Consider the following 20005-nt stretch of genomic DNA (forward strand, 5'->3'; position numbering starts at 1 on the left):
AAGCAAGCTCTTCCTAGAATTACCACAATTTTAGTTACAAAGTAATATTCACCTGATAGCATCTATTTTGGTATTGTCAAATCAGTCTTCGATTTTCTAATGTTATTCTTGCATTCCTAGGATAAATACTCTTTGATCATAAATTATTTTTAAAAATACAGAGCCGATTCTATTCCATCTATGTTCTTTTTTTTTTTTTTTTTTTTTAGTTCTCGGCTGACACAACATCTTTGTTGGTATGTGGTGCTGAGGATCGAACCCGGGCCGCACGCATGCCAGGCGAGCGCGCTACCGCTGAGCCACATCTCCAGCCCCTCCATCTATGTTCTTAAGAGCAAAAATCTATACTCGAGCTGGGAGTATAGTTCACTGGTAGAATATATGCTTAGTATAAGCAAGGCCCTGAGTTAATCCCCAGGACAAAAAGTTCTACACTTTGCCAAACTTGTCTAGTGTTTTGATTTATCAAGGTATCATTAACTTCATTAAGTAAAGTACAAAACTTTCCTTCTTTTTTCCTCTGGAAAATATAGTATAAGATATGATTACAACCTGTTTTTCAAAAGAATGTCTCTAAAACAAGTTGGGTCCTTTTTGAGGGGGCAAAGAATGATTAGGTTTCCAATTTAACTTCTTTAATGATTAGTTACATGTAAATAGGTATTCTGTGTCTTTAGTCAATTTTAGTATTTCTTTTTTTATATATATCTTTATTTATTTACTTTTATGTGATGCTGAGGGTCGAACCCAGTGCCTCACACGTGCGAGGCAGGTGCTCTACCACTGAGCTACAGCCCCAGCCCCCAAATTTTAGTATTTCTTAAGCAAATTGTCCATTTAAAATTTTATCAAATAGCTACAATAACATTGCGATTAAAAAAAAATCTCTTTAACAGTCTTCATTTGTGCCATCACTATTTTACTTGATCAAACTTCCCAGATGTTTATTCCATCTTTATAAATAAGCAGCATTCAATTAATTATACTATTTCTCACTACTCTGGTTTTTGCTCTTTATTAAATATTTCTTTCCCTTGATTTTTTTAAAAAAAATATTTATTTCTTAGCTTTAGATGGACATAATATCCTTACTTTATTTTTTATGTGGTGCTGAGGATTGAACCCAGTGCCTCACGCATGGCAGGCGAGTGCGCTACTACTTGAACCACATCCCCAGCCCCTTTCCCTTGATTTCTATTTGAAGCCACTGTTGTTCTTAGCTGCTTCAATTAAAAGCAGCTCAGTAAATCTTAATCTTTGGTTTCTAATATACCACTATGTTTATACAATTTATTAGTGCTGAGGGTTGAACCTACTAGAGCTTCTTTCTGCTACTGAGTTACATCCCCAACTGTCCATCTTCTTTTTTTCTGCCCCCTACTTTTAACTACCCTCCCCCCCCCCCTTTTTTTTGCCATCATACCTACTTTTCTTTCTTTTATTTTTTGGATGGTGCAAAAGGAATAATTGAATAACTGGTGTGATACAATCTGGAATTTCTGAATTCCAAATAAATAAACAATTTCACTTTTTGAACATTTGATCAGTTACTTTTAGCACCAAAAAAATTGCCAACAGTCATTCAACTCTAGCCCACTGGCACATCCATCTTCTTATAACAAGTTCTTTGCTGTTCTATCATTCTCTCAGGGGATAGTCTATTGCCCTCCTTTCTGTATAATCTGGGCAAATCAACTGGTGATGGCAAAAATAGTGTCAATGAAGCAGTGCACACAGCTAGAATCTCTAGTAGATCCTGACTTCGCCGCAAATTTATCCTTGCATAGAGCTCCACGAGGTGATGAACCTGTGCAGTGAATTGCGCCTTCTGAGGTTCAACAGCGACCAGGCACTGTTAACTCAGTTTCACCCACCTCTCCCAGTTCTGCCATTGTCAGAATAAGGTTCAGAAACCTCTAGTCAGTTTCTTTTGTAGTATTAGTACTGCTACTACCCTCAATTCCTTTCATTTTCTTATGTTACCGTCTTTTAACTTCTTGTATTTTATTTACATTCTAATGAATTATTGCATATATGATTTCAGATGCAGGGGAATTCCTCCTTTAGGAAAGGCTTGATTTTTTTTTTTTTTTTAGTTCTTGTATATGGCTTCCCAAACTATAGTCCTTTCTTACTACAAATTATTTGCCATTAATTTGTGGCTGTCTAAATCTTCTATTGACTCCAATATAGTGGGTCTTATTACTGATTCTTGCAGTATTACATCTGAGACTGGTTTCTTCTCCCCCAAATCAGAGGTTTAAAGTGGAAGGGAGGAGTATGGGATCTGAATGCCTACAAACCGTGTTCACTTATGAGGTTTTCTAAGAGCTCACTCAATTGCAAAGGTGAATACTCTTGAAAATTTGCAGTTTCACTGCATTCAGTTCTGTCACTGAAGGGCCCATACTCCTTATTTCTCCCCATGAGCTACTTCCACTATTTCTCAGACACAAGGAACGAGTCAAAGATCCCAGTTAACTGTCTCTCTCCATAGATTTGAAGAAGTTAATAAAAACCCTTTGGCTTTTGCTGCCTCACCAAAATTTCTTGGAGGGCAATATATAGAGGAACAGTGCCCTGAGTTGTGCCTTCTTTTTGTTTGGCTACTTCTTTTCTTTTTTTTTTTTTTTGCTATATATTCCTTCCTGTCCCTTTGCCTATAGTGGATGTGTACATTTGATGTTCATATCATTATCAATGTCAGGAAGGGAAACAGGTAAACTATCCATTATACTTGATATTGGTTATATCACATCAAAGTAATGTGATCCATATGTGGCAAAAAATGGGAACCGTGACTAAGAATTGTGCTTCTCTTCCACCTGAAACATTAACAAAAATGAAAATTACCCATCATTAGCAAATCTACTTTCATACCCTATTAGTGGGAATGTATATTCATACATTTTCTTTGGAAAGCAATTTGCAGTAGCTAACAAAATGTTAACATGTTCTAAAGCAAAGACTGTTAGGTTATCTACCTCAATATCCATTCTACTCTTCTTTCTCAATAATTAAATTAATTGTATTCAAGACAGCCATATTCCCAGCTAAAAGATGACCTTTCCCAGCTTTTTTTTGCCAATTTAAGATACAATAACAAATACTATACTGGGTGGCTTAAGTAACAGAAATGTATTCCTCATGGTTTTGAAAGCTGATAAGTGAAAGATAAAGGTGCCACCCAACTTGGTTCCCGTTGAGGGTCTATTCCTGGTTTGCAGTGGAGTATGTATTATTATGTGGCAAAGAGAAAACAATCATGTTTCTTGTGTCTATTCTTGTAAAAACACTAATTCCATAACAAGGACAGCACCCTCATGACTTAGTCACCCTCCAAAGGCTCCAACTAATATCATACCCTTTACCATTCTCTAGCCTATTTCCTGAAATGGGCAGCTCCCTAGCAATGGCAGATATGGGAAGATGCAGAAGACCAAAACTGTTCTCCCCAAAGATATATTTCCCCAATCCCTGGAATTTATGAAGACTACTTCCTATGACAAAAGGTGAAATTAAGGATTTTGACAAGAGTTTATCCTGGATTATCCTGGTGGGTCCTAAATGAAATCACATATATATATCCTTTTGTTTCTTTTTTGAAACAGGGTCTCCATATATTACTCAGGCTGGCCTGTACTAAAGTGATCCTCCTGCTTCAGCCTCCCAAGTAGCTAGGACTATAGGTGCATGCCATCAGGTCCAGCTTATTTGTATCCTTATAAGAGAGGCTAAGGGAGTTTGGGGACAGGCCTTTCCAGAGATGGCAATGTGAAAACAGATGTAGTCTGAAGTGATATAATCAGCCACCAGAAGCTATAAGAGGCAAAGAACAGAGTCTCTTCTAGACTTTGCAAAGGGAATATAACCCTGACAACACCTCGATTTTGGTCTTCCAGACTTCAGAACTGCAAAAGAATATATTCTGCTTTGTTAAGTCATCTAGTTTATGGTAATTTACTATAGCAGATACACACAAAAACCCAAAACAAAATACAGAAAGAATCTTGGTTTCCTGAACTTTGTAAGGCTGCCATATGGTACCAGAGCTCTGCATTTTCTGTTACAAAGTCCAAATCTAACTCTTTTTTTTTAAATCTTTTTTTTTTTTTGAGAGAGAGGGGGGGGAGAGAGAGAGAGAGAGAGAGAGAGAGAGAGAGAGAGAATTTTTTTTTAATATTTATTTTTTAGTTTTCGGTGGACACAACATCTTTGTTTGTATGTGGTGCTGAGGATCGAACCCAGGCTGCACAGCATGCCAAGCGCGCTACCGCTTGAGCCACATCCCCAGCCCCTCTTTTTTTTTTTTTTTGCTGGGGAGAGGGTGCTGGGGCATTCTACCACTGAGCTATATCCCTAATCTTCTAATATTTGAGACAGGGTCTCACAAAATTGCCAAGACTGTCCTCAAACTTGTGATCCACCTGCCTTAGCAGGGTTTTACATGGCACTGGGCTCCAAACTAACTCTTAAGTGATACATGGTTACACTACTGGAGCAAGCAACTCCATTTCTAGACATTTATGCTATCTATGAATAAATATGTATGAATAAATCTGTATGGATAAGTATGTATAAATATAAATATGTATAAATATATATGGGTATCAGAACAAGGATGTTTGCATTTAAGAGAAAATAATTGGGAACTACAATGTCCACTGAATAATTAAGAAGATAAACATGGTATGCTAAGCAACCAATACAAATATTATTAAAGTATATTTGATATAAAGGTTATTTAATATATAACCAAGAAAGACAAGTCACAAAACTATCTGATCACCTCTTCTGGGAAAACCATTAGCGAGGCCCTAAGTAACTTAGTGAGATCCTGTCCCAAAATTAAAAAAATAAAGTAAAAAGGACTGGGGAATGGGACTCATTGGTGAAGTGCCTCTGGGTTTAATTCACAGAACCATAAAGGACAAAAAAAAAAAAAAAAAAAAAAAAAAGAGGAAAACCATCTTGGAGTTCCACACTAAGAACCTCGTATGTTAGTTTCTCCAGACTGCTGGCTTTGATCATACAGCACAGTACAGCCCCAGGTTTAGCCAGAGTATTAATGCACCAGGAGGTAAAGAAAATATTCTTAACATAAGAACCAAGATACAGAAGCCAAATCCCATAGTCAAATAGATCTCAATATGGTATAATACGTGGAAGACAGAAAAACAATAAGCAGAGATCTTTCAAGAGCAATATAACCTCCTGCAATGGAACCAGAAAAAATATCATAATGCCAATGAGATTGGAAATTAGTAAAATAATTATTATTTGGTTTCAAGTATCAGATAATTCATTTTCAAGTCAAATAGGAAGAAATAACTAACATTTCGCAGGAGAAGTTAAAACAGAATCATCTGGTTATATGATATTCAGAATTTAACAAGCTAATTCTACTTTAAAATCTACTGAAGGAAATATTACCAAGAACAGTGGTAATAGTACCTGGACAGGACAATAGTTATTATCATCATAATGGTAAAGCATTTGATTTGATGAACACCATACACAACAATAATCTGACTCATCAAAACACTCCTTAAAGAATAGGGTATATGTATTCATGTAATAAACATTTGTCAGGTGTTGGCTATAGGCCAGGCACCAGATATAAAAAAGATAATTAAGCTCTCTAGTCTCAAACAACCTGACTTTGACAGTCTCAACTTAAAATCATTGATTCAGTCAAAATTAAAAGGCCATATTTTTGGAAAATGCCAATGAACTAATTATATAAGAGCTTTTGAGAATATAAGGCTTTGAATTAGCTTTGTCTAAATTGTTAAACAGAAGAAAGCATGTAACTATTTATACCAACTAACTTGTAATTTAAACTTGTATTTTCCTATATTTTAACATCGAAAGTTGATTTTTCAAGTCCACTTATAAAGATATTTTCTAGAATATTGGTGGCTTTGCCATTTTCTAATTTTTTTTTTTAGTTGTTGATGGACTTTCTTTTTATTCATTTATTTAAATGTGATGCTGAGAATCTAACCCTGTGCCTCACACATGAGAGGCAAACGCTCTACCACTGAGCCACAACCCCAACCCATGGCTTTGCTTTTAATAGTTCCAAAACTTAATAATTTGAATATGAAGCTTTATTGACAAAATGGCATTTATTCTCAGTATACAGGCATACATTAATGTAAAAGTCTTCAAATATAATGCATTTAAAAAATACTACTATTTTATAAGTATATGTTTTTCCTCTTCCCTCCATAGTACTACAGATTGAACTCAGGGGCACTTTACCAAAGAACTCCAATCCCCAACCCTTTTTACTTTCTATTTTGAGACAGGATCTCACTAAGTTGCTGAGGCTAGTCTTGAACTTGGGATCCTCCTCTGCCTCCTGAGTAGCTGGAATTACAGGTGTATGCCACTATACCTGGTTTAAGGATTTTTTTTTTAAATTTCAGTTTTAGTTGTCCAATGTAGTAAATATCAATAATACAGATTCACACATGCAAAACTCTTTGTAGTCATAAATACATTTAAAGAGGATAAATCACTAGATTAATTCCTCTGATTTCTTGATCTGCACGTCAACATGAAAGAAAACAGACCATACGGTTTACATTTCTATAAAGATGTGTATTCCTATTCACTTCAATTTGTTTGCTAGTAGCTATTAGTAATAGCCTATTGCACTAATCCAAGTACAAATTTAGAATATTGTGATTTAAGAAACAAAAATCACAGTAAGACTTGTATGCATACTGGGTCTATAATCCCAACTACCCAGGAGGCTGAAGTAGGAGGATCACAAATTCAAGCCAGCTTGGCATATATAGAAAGGTTTTTATTTCAAAAACCAAAACCAACCAAATGTTTTCTCTGATATGCAGATGCTAATTCACAATAAGGTGGGGGGTAGATATACTTTGGATTAGAAGGGAGTCAAGAGAGGGGAGAGGGTATGGGGATTGGAATGATAGTAGAATAAATAGGACATTATCACCTCATGTGCATATATGATTACACGACCACATGATTACACGACCCACGTAACTCTACATCATGTACAATCAGAAGAATGAGAAGTTATGTTCCATTTATGTATGGTGTATCAAAATGCATTCTACTGTCATGTGTAACTAATTAGAAAAATAATAATAAAATAAGCCTTAGTACATACACTGTAAGAATCACAAAGTTACTCTAGCCTCAGATTTATTTAAACCAATTGGATGCACTTAGCCCATGCTTTTAATTTGAAGTGACTCCAAGAAGTAGTGAATGCCAAGTTCTATTCCAGAGGAATATTTTTAAACTATTGTCCAACACTGTATTCTAAAATGTCTCTAAAGTATGATTTTGATTTTAATCTCCTTTATTTCTGCAAAATTCCCAAAATTGGGTCTCCAGTTTTTATTTTTTAGTTGTAGACGGATATAACTCCTTTATATATTTTTATGTGGTGCTGAGGATTGAACCCAGTGCCTCACACTTGCTAGGCAAGCACTGTACCACTGAGCCATGACCCAGCACCTGCAGCTTTTCTGTTGATTCCACGTTGCCAAATATTCTTCCAATAATTGTCCTTTCTGCTTAAATTAGCCTGGTAGACTTCATGCCAAGGGTATGAATAATGAAGTCCATACTTTTCTTTTACTACCCTATAATTAGAACGAAATTATACGTACAAATCTTCCAGAAAACATGGGTTCTCCTCAGTCCCAATCTAATTGTGTACAATTAACGTCTTTAAATCCTTCTGTTTCTTTATTTAGACTAGGTATCCACAAACCTACATCTCTAAAATATGAAGTACTCTCTTCTCTATGTATAATCTAAAAACAGCTACTTTTACAAAATGAAATTCTCTGAGAGCTGATTCTTTGCTGTGCAGAAAGTCATATTATTTCATTATCATATTACTCAGAGAGGTCCTTAAACTGAGAAATTATTTTTCTCAATTAACAAAAAGCCCAGAACTGTTCAGCTTCTCAAGGGCCATCAGAACAGCAGCAGATTCTTCCCACCTATCTTTTTTTCCCACTTGTAAAAAGCAGAATTGCCATTTTATATAAATAAGAGATACACCTCTAGGCACTGTATCCGGTATCAGAGATATAGCAGGTAGAAGGGACAAAGCTGAAGAGTTCATATTAGCCTAGTCTGTCCCTTGCTTTTAACAGGTCTCCTTCAAGCACTCCTGACATAACTCACTGGCCCTCGAAGATATGTTCCCCTTTTATCCAGTCACTAAGATGGGATCAGAATGAGGGTATATTTGCTACCATGTGCAATTTCAATTACAACTGAGGGATTTTTAGAAATTATCAAGCTTTTCCTACAGAGTTTTTTTAATATTTATTTTTTGGTTATAAGTGGTCACAATATCTTTATTTTATTTTTATGTGGTGCTAAGGATTGAACCCAGTGCCTCATGCATGCCAGGCAAGCGCTCTACCTCTGAGCCACAACCCCAGTCCCATTTCCTACAGAGTTTTGACAAGATGATTCAGAAATGTTCATTATCACAAACGAAACAATATTTTTTACTAGAATTCAAGCTATTCCATAAGACAGCTTCCAGTATTATTAAAAAAAAAAATCAAAATGGCTATCCCAGAAGCTAGGGAGGCTGAGGCAGGTAAACTCAAGAGACCTTGCCTCCAAATAAAAAACAAAAAGGGGTGGAAATGTGTAGCTCAGTGTGGGAAGCCCTGGATTCAATTCCCAGTACTGCAAAAAAGAAAAGCAAACAAAACAGTCAAATTGAACAGCAGAGATTAGAAAGTTCGAGTTGATGTCTTCTATTACTATCAAAACAAACCAAAGCAATGCTCAACAGAGAATTTCAACTCTAAAATGGAAATCTCCTTCATATACAACCATTTACTGCCTTACTTTCAAATACAGAAATTAAAAGCAAGAAAGTATTATTACTCAATTGTTCTTTTCAGGGTATATAGTTATCTTAACCATACACAGGTGCTACGAGATGGGTCAAGATACATGATATAGAAAAAAATACACGTGAATGAGCTTTATAATAATATTTGTTTAGCTTTTTATCTATATAGTGTGAATAAAGTACTCTGCTGAGCCAACGTGAGCCAGTCCTCCCCAGAATATTTTATATTTACTGTACAGATACCCTCATGTTTTTTAAACACTTGATCATAATAAGCACCCTTTATTCAGATTTGTTATAGCAAGATGAATTTAGTTTGCCTTCAGGAAAAGAATGTGTTGGATTGGCAGAAGTTAACCATAGTGCATGTTCTATTTTTAGTTCTCAATGTAAAAGTCTTGTATGTTTGGGATTTCCAAGACCTTACCCAGGTTCAACAGTGGTTCACTTGAAGACTCATAAAACAAAATATATTCTTGTATTCATAGGTATAATTTATTACAGTAAAAGGACATAAAACAAAATAGGCAAAGGGAAAAGGCACATAAGCAAAGCCCTAAGGGTACCAGTGCAAGCTTTAAGAGTCCCATTGAGTCAGGAAGAATGCACGTAATTCCCTTGCTGTGACCTGAGTGAAACAGGGAAGCACCATAGAGATCCAGTGTCTGTGATTTGTATCAGTGTCCTCTGCCTCGTTACTATCAAGATTCCAGACTCTCCATACAAACATTTTAAGCACAGTGAGCTATTCCTAACAGGGAATGATAGGAATTACCCTAAAATCCAACTTTCCAGGAACCAGCTAAGGGGAACCTTGCAACAAGAACTTTCTATAGATAGCAATCTCAAAATTGCTATGTTAACTCTTTTCTGCACAATTTATAATTCTGTTAATTTTCAATGAATGTTTTTTAATGTGACTTAGCTTAATCTCTGAGACACAGATAAGACCAAATTAAAATCTGCAAAGTAGACTGTAGTGATGCTATATGACATTTAGCAGAGATATATCTAGACAGAAAGAAATTATTGCTGCATATCCTATATTCCTATTTGCCTATCCATTCAAATTTATTTCTCTTTTCACAAATTTAAGAAATAATCTTGGGGCTGAGGGTGTAGTTCAGAGTGCATGTTAATATGTGAGGCCCTGGGTTTGTTCCCCAGCATACACCACACTCACCCACCCACAGTCATTTTCTTTCTTTTTACCATACTTGGAAATGAACCCAGGGGTGCTCTAACACTGAGTTACAACCTCAGCCTTTTTCCAAGACAGGGTCTAAGTTTCTCAGGCTGGCCTTTAACTTACCACTCTCCTATCTGCCTCCCAAGTAGTTGGAATTATAGGCATGTGCCACCATGCAATCAGCAAAATATTCTTTTTTTGCTGCTACAAAATTCAGTATGTCAAATGAAGCTTTGGGAATGATATTTGCATTTAAAAAGAAAAATGGAATACTTTTTATTCCCTTCTATTCATATTTTAAGGAATGCAAAATATTTAAATACACTTGTCTGCTGATCTTCCAACAAGTAACATTGTATTTTTTTTTGGGGGGGGGGGATACTGAGGATAGATCTCTGGGGCATCTGACCACTGAGCCACATCCCCAGCCCTATTTTGTATTTTATTTAGAGGCAGGTCTCATTGAGTTGTTTAGTGCCTCGCTTTTGCTGACGCTGGCTTTGAATTCACAATCCTCCTGTCTCAGTGTCCCCAGCCACTGAGACCATATTTGTTTTTGACAGTTCAGAAATTCTTCTTTCCCTTCTATTTATACACAAATTGCCTGCTATAATACATTTTAGATTACTTTTTACTCTCCAGGCAACTTCCTTGAAATCAAGCCACAGAACAGACTGATCTCTGGAACAGATGATAGTAGATTAAGTTAAAAGCACTCCAGGACTAAGTTAATATGAGCAAAGTTCTTGCCTTCCTAATTACAAGCTCTTCCACATATAGGGATTGACCTTTTTTTAAAAATTTTTAATACAAGGAAATGAAGCTTTCTTTGCAATTTAACAAGTATTTGCTTTCCCACATTTCTTTTTTCTATTTTGCTGCTGTTGTAGTACTGTGAATTGAATCCAGGTACTCTCTATTACTGAGCTACATCCCTAATCCTTTTTATTTTGAGACAAGGCTTCTTTAAATTGCCTAAGCTGGCCTAAACTTGCAATTCTCCTGTCTCACTCAGTCTCCTGAGTCTGCTGAGTTTACAGGTGTGTGCCACCATGCCTTGTTCTTTCCCAAATTTCTGACATGCTTGACAATTTAAAAAACAAATCATGGCTAAGGGTGGTGGGACATAATTATAATCCGAGTAACGCTGAAGACTGAGGCAGGAGGACTGAGGACAATTTGGGCAACTTAGCAAAACTGTCTCAGGGCTCAGTGGTAGAGTGTCTAGCACATGTGAAGTCTGGGTTCAACCCCCAGTACTGTAAATAAAGCAATAAATAAATAGCTTTTCAATCTGAAAATATAACTTTTAAAACTTCAAAACAAATTCCAGATGGTAATAACTGTAAAAGCTACCACCATGCTATCTTATACAATGGATTTTATTAGTCATAAAAAGAAACGAAGTATAAATACATGCTGTGAATATGGAAGAAACTTGTTTATTTTTTTCCTGAAGAATCTTGAAACTACTGAACTGTGTATTTTAAAAGGGTGATTTTTATAGCATTTAAATTGTATCTCAATTTTTAAAACCTGAGGAGGGGAATCAAATGTGAAATACTGTGGAATCCCAATGGAGTCCTCAACAACAAGCATTCTTTAGCTTTCATAAAAGGAAAAATTTTGCCACTAGTCTACAAAGCATCAAATAAAGTATGGGTGTATATCATGATCAATGACTTCACTTCTTTCAAAGCCTGTGAGGTCACTGTGGATCTGTTATTAAGTTCACACAGAGACAACAAAAAGTATAACTGTGTTGCCTCCTTATCTTGTTGTAATAAATTCATGTGACATTTTACAAAAATGGATATTCAAAAGAGGGATCTGGCCAATGATTACAATGCAACAAGAAATGAAAAGTAGTAGCATAAGGAAATGAAATTCAAATGTAAAGTATATAAAATAGCTAACTGTAGGAATGTTGACAGTGCTGCCATTAGAAACTCTAGATATACAGCTGGAAATTTAGCAATAAAAATAAACCAATGAAATAAATAAATAAAAATGCAAATGTATTGACACAAATGAGGAAAGTGGTTGTGATAAAAGGATGAAGATATTCCAGAGGAAATGACAATGGCAAAAACCTCATTAAAGCAATTTTCAGAGATATTTCACAACAATGAAAACACAAAGGAGAAAATGTTGAAAGCTGATCCAAACTTAGGGAGTATGGCAGTTTATCACCACACAGAAAAGACACATATTCTATATCATAAATTATATGATGGAAAGGCAAGCACTGTTTAAGCTATCTTTTTTTTTTTTTTTTAAGTTGTGGATGAACACAATAACTTTATTTTTTATGTGGTGCTAAGGAAGGAACCCAGTGCCTCACAAGTGCAAGGCAAGCATTCTACCACTGAGCCACAACCTCAGCCCCTCAAGCTGTCTTTTTTGAGACAAAGTCTTGCTAAATTGCCCAGGTTAAGTCTTCAAGAACCTCCTGACAAAGCCTCTCAAGGCATGTGCTAACATGCTCAGCATTCAAGCTGTCCTTGATTAGTTTTTTATTTACAAAGAAGTATCCAAAAAAAAAATTTTTTTTTTAAATTTTGGAGATGTGTGCGAGGCAAGTACTCTACCACTGAGATGTATTCCCAGGCCTCACTTTATTTTCAAAAATTACCCTAAAAATAACAAAATAAAAGTAAGAAATAAATAAAAAAGAAAGAAAATATGAGTATATTTATCAGAATTTTACCATATATCAAGTAGCAATCTCAAACTGCAATCTGAAATCTGTACATCATAATACCTGTGATATTCTTTAAAAATCTCCCCAAGACATAGTCAAATCAGTTTCTGGGATGGAGTCAAGGAACCTCTAAATTTATATTTGTTTTCCAGGTGATTTTTTGTGCACATTTAAAATTTAAGGGAAAGATGGGACAATCTGACTACATATAAATGGTAAAACTTGGATATTAAAAATCACCAAAAAAACCTCCCCAAACTGATAAAGAATATTTATTTTAAATATTTTTTTAGTTGTCATTGGACTTTTATTTTATTTATTTATATGTGCTGCTGAAAATTGAACCCAGTGCCTCACACATTCTAGGCAAGAGCTCAACCACTGAGCTACAACCCCAGCCCCAAATATTTAAAATTTAAAAATGACTTTTCTAATCAAAGAATTTGTAGAATCAAGATAAAATGTAAAATGAAACAAAACAATATGCCGACTATTAGAAAACATTCATGTCGCACCCACTCTATGATTCTGATAAATCTGTTTTCTCCATGTATTTTGGTATCATATTTCATTTATTGTACTGAAGTTCTTGTCACCCACTATTTGTTATAAAATAAAAATCTATGTAGTGAAGAATTAGCTTTGCCCAAAGAGAGATCTGGCCTTTGACCCCTATATGTCCAGTTTGATAAAGAATGTCTCTGCCTGGGGACTTTGATTTAAAGGTTTTGGGTAACTTGGTATAATATCTGCTTCTAAAGGAAATGGAAGACAAAAGCAAACAGACCCTCTTGGACTTCTATGCCTCTTTTCCCCTGGGTGACCCTAGTTTGTATTCTTTCCCAATTATGATAATAAACCTCAATTTTTAGTAGAAAGCATTTAGTGAGTTGAATCTTTCCTATGAGTGACTCAACCTAAGAGTGATTTGGGGAATCCACTTGAAATTGGTGCAGAAGTGAGGGCAGTCTCAGGAATGTTCCTTTTAACCTTACAGTTGTCTTACCTCTCAAAGTTGGTAGAAAAGATGAGGACAGTTTTTGGGTTTGGGGGACTACGCTCTCTGACTCTTGCAAAATCTCTTTTTTCTTCGGTGCAGAGCATTGAAGCCAAGTGCTCCAGCACTGAGCTATGCTAACCCCTACAAAATCCTTTTCGATTATAAAAGCAAATCACATAATGAAGAATTTGGAGGGTTTTCTCTGACCACCCCACCAAAGTGTCTCTTAGTTGGACATAGTGGTACATGCCTGTAGTCTCAGTTATTAGGGAAGCTGAGGCAGGAGAACTGCTTGAATCCAGAAACAGGGTTAAGATCACTTATCTCCACACACACACACACACAAAAAAGGGTCCTAAAATCAGTAATCTTAATCACAGGTTGCTACTCAGGATTGTTTAATTCTTTTGATCTCAAAAGTATCTCAGCCAAAGGATAGTCTATAACAGATGATAAACTGACCCAGGTTACAAAAGACACAACAGCAAACTAAGTCTAGGCTTAGCTCTCCCATTCCCTAGAAAGCAATCAATCTGTAATGTATAGGACTTCTTCCCAGGGTCAATATTATGAAAGAAATTTAGACTCGAAAGTAACATATGGAAAAGGAAGTACTGGACAACATCTGGTTAGAAATAAAGGGACAGTAACAGAAAAAAGATGTTTATATGCAAATTATTCTTAACAATCTAAATGAGGTTTGCATTTCATCACAGTTACTTAAAGGAGTTACTTACTATATCTATATATATCTATATATCTCTATGATTTTAGCACCATTCTATTAGAAAAAAACTAAATTCAGAAAATAGTTAGAATTTACAAAAATTAACTGGGCATTGATTGTCTCTTCAATTTCTAGCACATTGTTTTGCTTTCACCAAAGGAGGACTATATTTAAAGTCCTTCAGAGTGTTTATCCTGAAGAAAAGACTGAGAAAGAAAATTTTCTGGACATTATTAAAATCAGAAGGCATATGCTGCAAATAAAACTACTCAATAAAAAAAACCTTTTTTTAAAATATATTTTTTTAGTTGTTGGTAGACCTTTATTTTATTCATTTATTTATATGTGGTGCTGAGAACTGAACCCAGTGCCTCACACATGAGGCAAATGCTCTACCACTGAGCTACAACCCCAGCCTCCCCCAAAATTTTATAACATAAACAACTTCATTTTATCTACCTAGGTATATGATTTTTCATATCATGTCAATAAATTATCCGATTTAACAGCTAGTCATTAGTAATAGTTCATGCTATTTCTCATTTGGCTTAATTTCTTTACCTATCAGCTCAGACAGGCATGAAAAACCATGATTTGTTCAGTCATTAGAATTGGGTCTTACCCTCATATTCCACTGTAACCATGTCATTCTTTGTTATCATCACAAAGAAAAGAACTATTTTCTACATCACTGCATCAGACTTTATCAATGGACCACCAAGGCTGGCACTAATCCTTGTTCAAGGGAAATTTTAAAATGAAAGCATCAGTAACCATCACTTTTCTTTTTCAGCTGGCAACATATCCCAGAGAGTAATGTAAAAGATTTTCTTCAACTCACAAAAATTGTTCAATATTACCAGGATCTAATCTTCATAAAATGATTCTGGACATTCAGGATTGAAGCATGATATTTCACATTAATAATGAAGTAAGGTTGGAGGTGTAGCTCAGCTGTAGATCATTTGCCTAGCATACATGAGGCCCTGGGTTCAAATCCCCAGCACCACCACCACCAAAAAAAAAAAAAAAAAAAAAAAAGCATACATACATAAAAAGGATAAAGTATGTTCCAGGCATGGTGGTACACACCTGTAATCCCAGCTTCTCAGGAAAGAATAACAAATTCAAGGTCAGCCTGGGCAACTTAGTGAGACTGTCTCAAAAAAAAAAAGGGGGGGGGGTTGAAGTTATAGAATAAAATTTATCAGGTCAAAGAGCCCGAAATTTTTTACCCTTCTCAAGGCAAGAGTTAAATATATACAGTTGTAGTTACAGTATGTCCCAAAAAGTGCCAGACTGGGTATTAGACACAGCATTTTTAAAAAGTACTGCGCATACCACTGTTGCAGAAATGAATCACAGAAGCAGTTTCTCAGAGAGGACTCAAGATCACAATTAGCTTCAAAAGCTGGGTTGCTAATTTAGGTTACTGTAAAAGAGTCTTCTCAGAAGATATGCTTTACTATTTTATATCAACAATTTTTCACTAGGCTGAAATTAACCTCAAAGCCAGACATACCATTCACATTCTTACTTTGGTAGTCATTCGCCCACTAGCTGTAGCGTGAGTTTTATTTTTGCCACTATCTCAAAATAGGGACTTTACTAGTACTACTTTGGTCTTAATTTCAGCTGACAAGCTTCAGTTTTAGGCTGCAGTTAGAAGAAGAATTTAATTTAAAAGAAAAAAACCACTGCCTTCTCATGTGACTTTCTATAGAGTAGCACAGCAAACAGAATCCAAAAATCATGCAACTAAAAATGTAATGAAAAGAAATTTAAAAAGAGATGACATATAATTAGGTTTAACTGTTTTATATGCCTGCCTTTTTTTGCCCTGGAACTGAAGGATAAGTATTAGGATTTATCCAGGTACAATGAGGCATGCCTTAATCCCAGAGATTTGGGAGGCTGAGGCAGGAGGATCACAAGTTTAAGAATAGCCTCAGTAATTAATAAGGCCTTCACTAAATTAGTAAGACACTGTATCAAAATAAAAAAGGAAAATGCCTGGAGATGTAGCTCAGTGGTAAGAGTGCCCTTGGGTTCAATTCCTGGAAGAAGAAGAAGAAGAAGAATCAGAAGAAGAAGAAGAAGAAGAAGAAGAAGAAAGAAGAAGAAAGAAGAAGAAAGAAGAAGAAGAAGAAGAAAGAAAAAAAACAACTAAGTTAAGAGTAGTTACTTTTTACAAAATTCTACAGTACTTTGTGATGAAGAGGAAATACAATATAGTCATTATACATAAAAATCCTTTTAGAACTAAGGGATTCAATTCCCAGTGGTGGGGTGGAATACAGTAGAGGGCAGTGAGGATCTCCTCCTTTGAGGTACCTTCACCAGAAGTCATATCAACATATTTTACATTTCTTTCCAAAAGAAAATGCATTAAAAAATTTATCCTTTCTTCATTTAACATTCACCACATTGGGCTGGGGATGTGGCTCAAGCGGTAGCGCACTCGCCTGGCGTGCGGCCGGGTTCGATCCTCAGCACCACATACAAACAAAGATGTTGTGTCCGCCAATAACTAAAAGAAATAAATATTTTTAAAAAAATTCTCTCTCTCTCTCCTCTCTCTTAAAAAAAAAAAAACATTCACCACATGCCTATTTTTTATCAGGACTTTACATGGGTACTATTAAGATAAAGTCAACTCAGGAGATCAGTAATTATTATCCCCGTCTCACATAAAGGGAACCAGAAGTGCAAACACACAGGCAGCTAGAAGGATGTGGAACAGGAATTGAATTCAGACAGGTGGAATGCATAGCTGTTACAAAAATCTAACTAGGACTAACATTAGAATACAAGAAAAATACATCTAAATATACACATAACCACAAGGTATGCCACAGATGCTAGCAAAAGACTGTAAAATAAAGCACAATTCTGTATGTGACACTTATAGCAAGATTTATTGACTTCAAAACTGGATATTTCAGTGACATCTCTGAGCTTTAGAGAGACATTTAAAAACTAAAATTTAAGACTTGTGAGATTACTACACAAGAAAAATTGAAGTAATTGAAACTGCAAGTAAAGTTTGTTTCAGAGAGAGAGAGATCATTTCCTCACAGTTGTATTTACAATTTTTCCTGTTCTGTGTGGTTATTTAATATACAAAGATCATGTTCAACTTAAATTGTGTTATTAATTACTCTTCCATCTCTAAGTTTTGCTTAACTTTAAAAAAAAATATGTATTTTTTAGTTGGACACAATTTTATTTATTTATTTTTATGCGGTGCTGAGAATCAAACCCAGGGCCCTGCACATGCTAGGCTAGTGCACGCACTCCGGCTGAGCCATAACCCCAGCCCCAGTTTTGCTTAACTTCAAGAGTGCCCTGTTAATAAATAACACCAAGAAAATCTTTCCTTCTTTAGTGCCTTTCCAGGGCATCCTGACTTTCAAACGTATGACTAAGATAATTTTATAGATTCTGGATTGAAATAAATAACCTCCTTCCTTATTCCTTCATGGATCCCAAATCTAACTTTTCAACACAAAAATTTGGGAAAATTGTTTAGTTCACATTACAAAAGATGAATAAGAAAAACTCCAGACTTTAAGATGGAGAGATGGAAATAATTTAGCAGTTTAAGAAAACACTGGGTACAGGCTGGGAGTAGTAGCGCACATGACACTGAGGCTGGAGGATCTCAAGTTCAAACCCACCCTCAACAACTTACACAGGTCCCAGGCAACTTAGAGAAGACCCGTGTCAAAACAAATTTTAAAGGTTCAGTGGATAAGCGCTCCTGGGTTCAACCAACCCTAGGCACAACAACAACAAAAAATACCACTGGATACAGAATTCAGAAAACGAAGATCACATGTTCAAGAACGACCTAAATAACTAGTCTCTTGCATTTTTTTTTTAACTCTCTGGAAAAGAAAAAAACTTTATATACAGGAAAAAATGGAAATTTCTGAAAAAATGCTACCCTACTCGAAAACATATCATTCAAAGCAAACACTGTTCTGAAATTTAATACTTGCTGTCTTGTTTCTGAAAATCAACATTACTCCCAAGAACCACTCAACGCCAAGACTTCCACCAAAATCAGTCTCGATTTTTAAAAAATCCGCCTGCCATCACGCCCACTTCTATACAAACGATTGACACACTCCGACTCACTGATTTCTGCAGGAACCCATTTACCTAAGAACAATTTTACGTTACAAAATTCTTTAATACTAATGACTTTCAGATTAATTTTCGGTGCATATTCAAAGAGACTGCGTTTGAATAATTTTCGGGCATCCTAAATCGCCGCTACTGGTCGTCCACTTGTGAAAGAAGCTGAAGCGACAATGAACTCCCAAGAACAGTGAAGGGGACCATAACCGAACTTCGGGCGCGGGTTCCGAGAAACACATTTCTTCAGTTCATCTACAGCGGACTCCTTAGGCCTGGCACCTGCGCGTCTGGCCGGGACCCAGGGGAACAGCGAGGACAGCTCCGTGCTCACGTCCTGGACTGGCCTGGCCAGGCCACCGGGTAGGGGTGATGGGGGGGGGGGGCAAAAGAAACGCAGCCCGAGGTAGCGCACGGGCAAAAGGGCCCAGGAGAGGCCGCGGCGCCCGCCCCTCGCTCGGCCCAGCGCTCCCGAGCTTTTCTTTTCACTCTTACCTTTTCACACAGCGTCCGCACTTGGTTCTCGTTCAGCTGTTTACACTCATTCAGCTGCTCGACCCACTGGTCCAGCTCCTTGGTGAAGGCCTTGTCGTCCATGGCGGCCAGCTCCCCTTCCCCGCCGCCTCCCTCCCCCCTCCCCGCCCCCACCCGCCCCGGCCCCCGCCTCCGCCCGCGACGCTAGCCTCCCCGGACGCACTCGCCAGCTCTCAGCTGGAAACGAGGGAGAGGTGGAGGGCGGCCGCGAGCCCAGGGCCCCGCCCAAGACCAGCGGGAGGCTCCAGGAGACCCCCCGCCCGCCCTGCCCCGCCCGGCGCGCGCCGCGGGAGTCGGTGAAAGGTGCGGGAAGTTGCTGGGAGCGCGGTGCAGGCCCTGGGCTCGGTCGGACGATAACTACCCGCCGCCTCCTCCCTCAATCTCTCCTCTCCTCGATCTCTCGGCCCTTCTCTCTCGCTCTTTCTCTCCCCTCCCTCTGGGTTTCCGTCATCGCCCCGGCATTTCCGCCGGGAAAAGGCGAGCAGGCGGCACCGCCAGGGCACGGCCCGCAAGGAACAGAGCAGCGCCCTCGCGCGGATCGGCGGAGAAACGGTCCGAGGGGGCCCAGGGTCGCGCTTACTTGCTGGTCTTGCTGGAGCCTCTTTTCCCATCAGGCTCCAGACCTAGCTGGGCTGGTTCCTCCTCCCCACCCAGTTCTCTGGGAGCTAGGTCTTCATTTTGGCCTCCTGGAGTGCTTTTTCAGCGTTCTGGATCGGGAATTGGAAATCTCGGGATTTCACTTTCCTGTAACAGGCATTCGATATTTATTGAATAAACAAATTATTTCTAGTCTTAATTCTAGCTGTGGAACCCTTAATCTTGAATCTTCC

The 20005-nt window shown here is 37.3% G+C and overlaps 1 protein-coding gene and 1 pseudogene across 2 annotated transcripts in view; both read right to left on the minus strand.

The window, feature by feature from the left end:
• Ppp2cb (protein phosphatase 2 catalytic subunit beta) overlaps positions 1 to 19257 on the minus strand; it is a 33201-nt gene extending 13944 nt beyond the window's left edge. Inside the window, exon 1 of one of the 2 annotated variants that reach the window (XM_026414039.2) lies at positions 19137 to 19257. In XM_026414039.2, the coding sequence (XP_026269824.1) occupies positions 19137 to 19238 (102 nt within the window). In that variant the 5' untranslated portion in view covers positions 19239 to 19257. The remainder of the gene's footprint in view (positions 1 to 19136) is intronic. The other variant, XM_077792552.1, reaches the window with a different exon arrangement.
• On the minus strand, positions 1659 to 1892 carry LOC113200566 (mitochondrial import inner membrane translocase subunit Tim8 B pseudogene; annotated as a pseudogene).
• Positions 19258 to 20005: the final 748 nt, after the last annotated feature.

The sequence above is a fragment of the Urocitellus parryii genome, chromosome 14 (assembly GCF_045843805.1).
Source record: "Urocitellus parryii isolate mUroPar1 chromosome 14, mUroPar1.hap1, whole genome shotgun sequence".
Taxonomy (NCBI): Eukaryota; Metazoa; Chordata; class Mammalia; order Rodentia; family Sciuridae; genus Urocitellus; species Urocitellus parryii.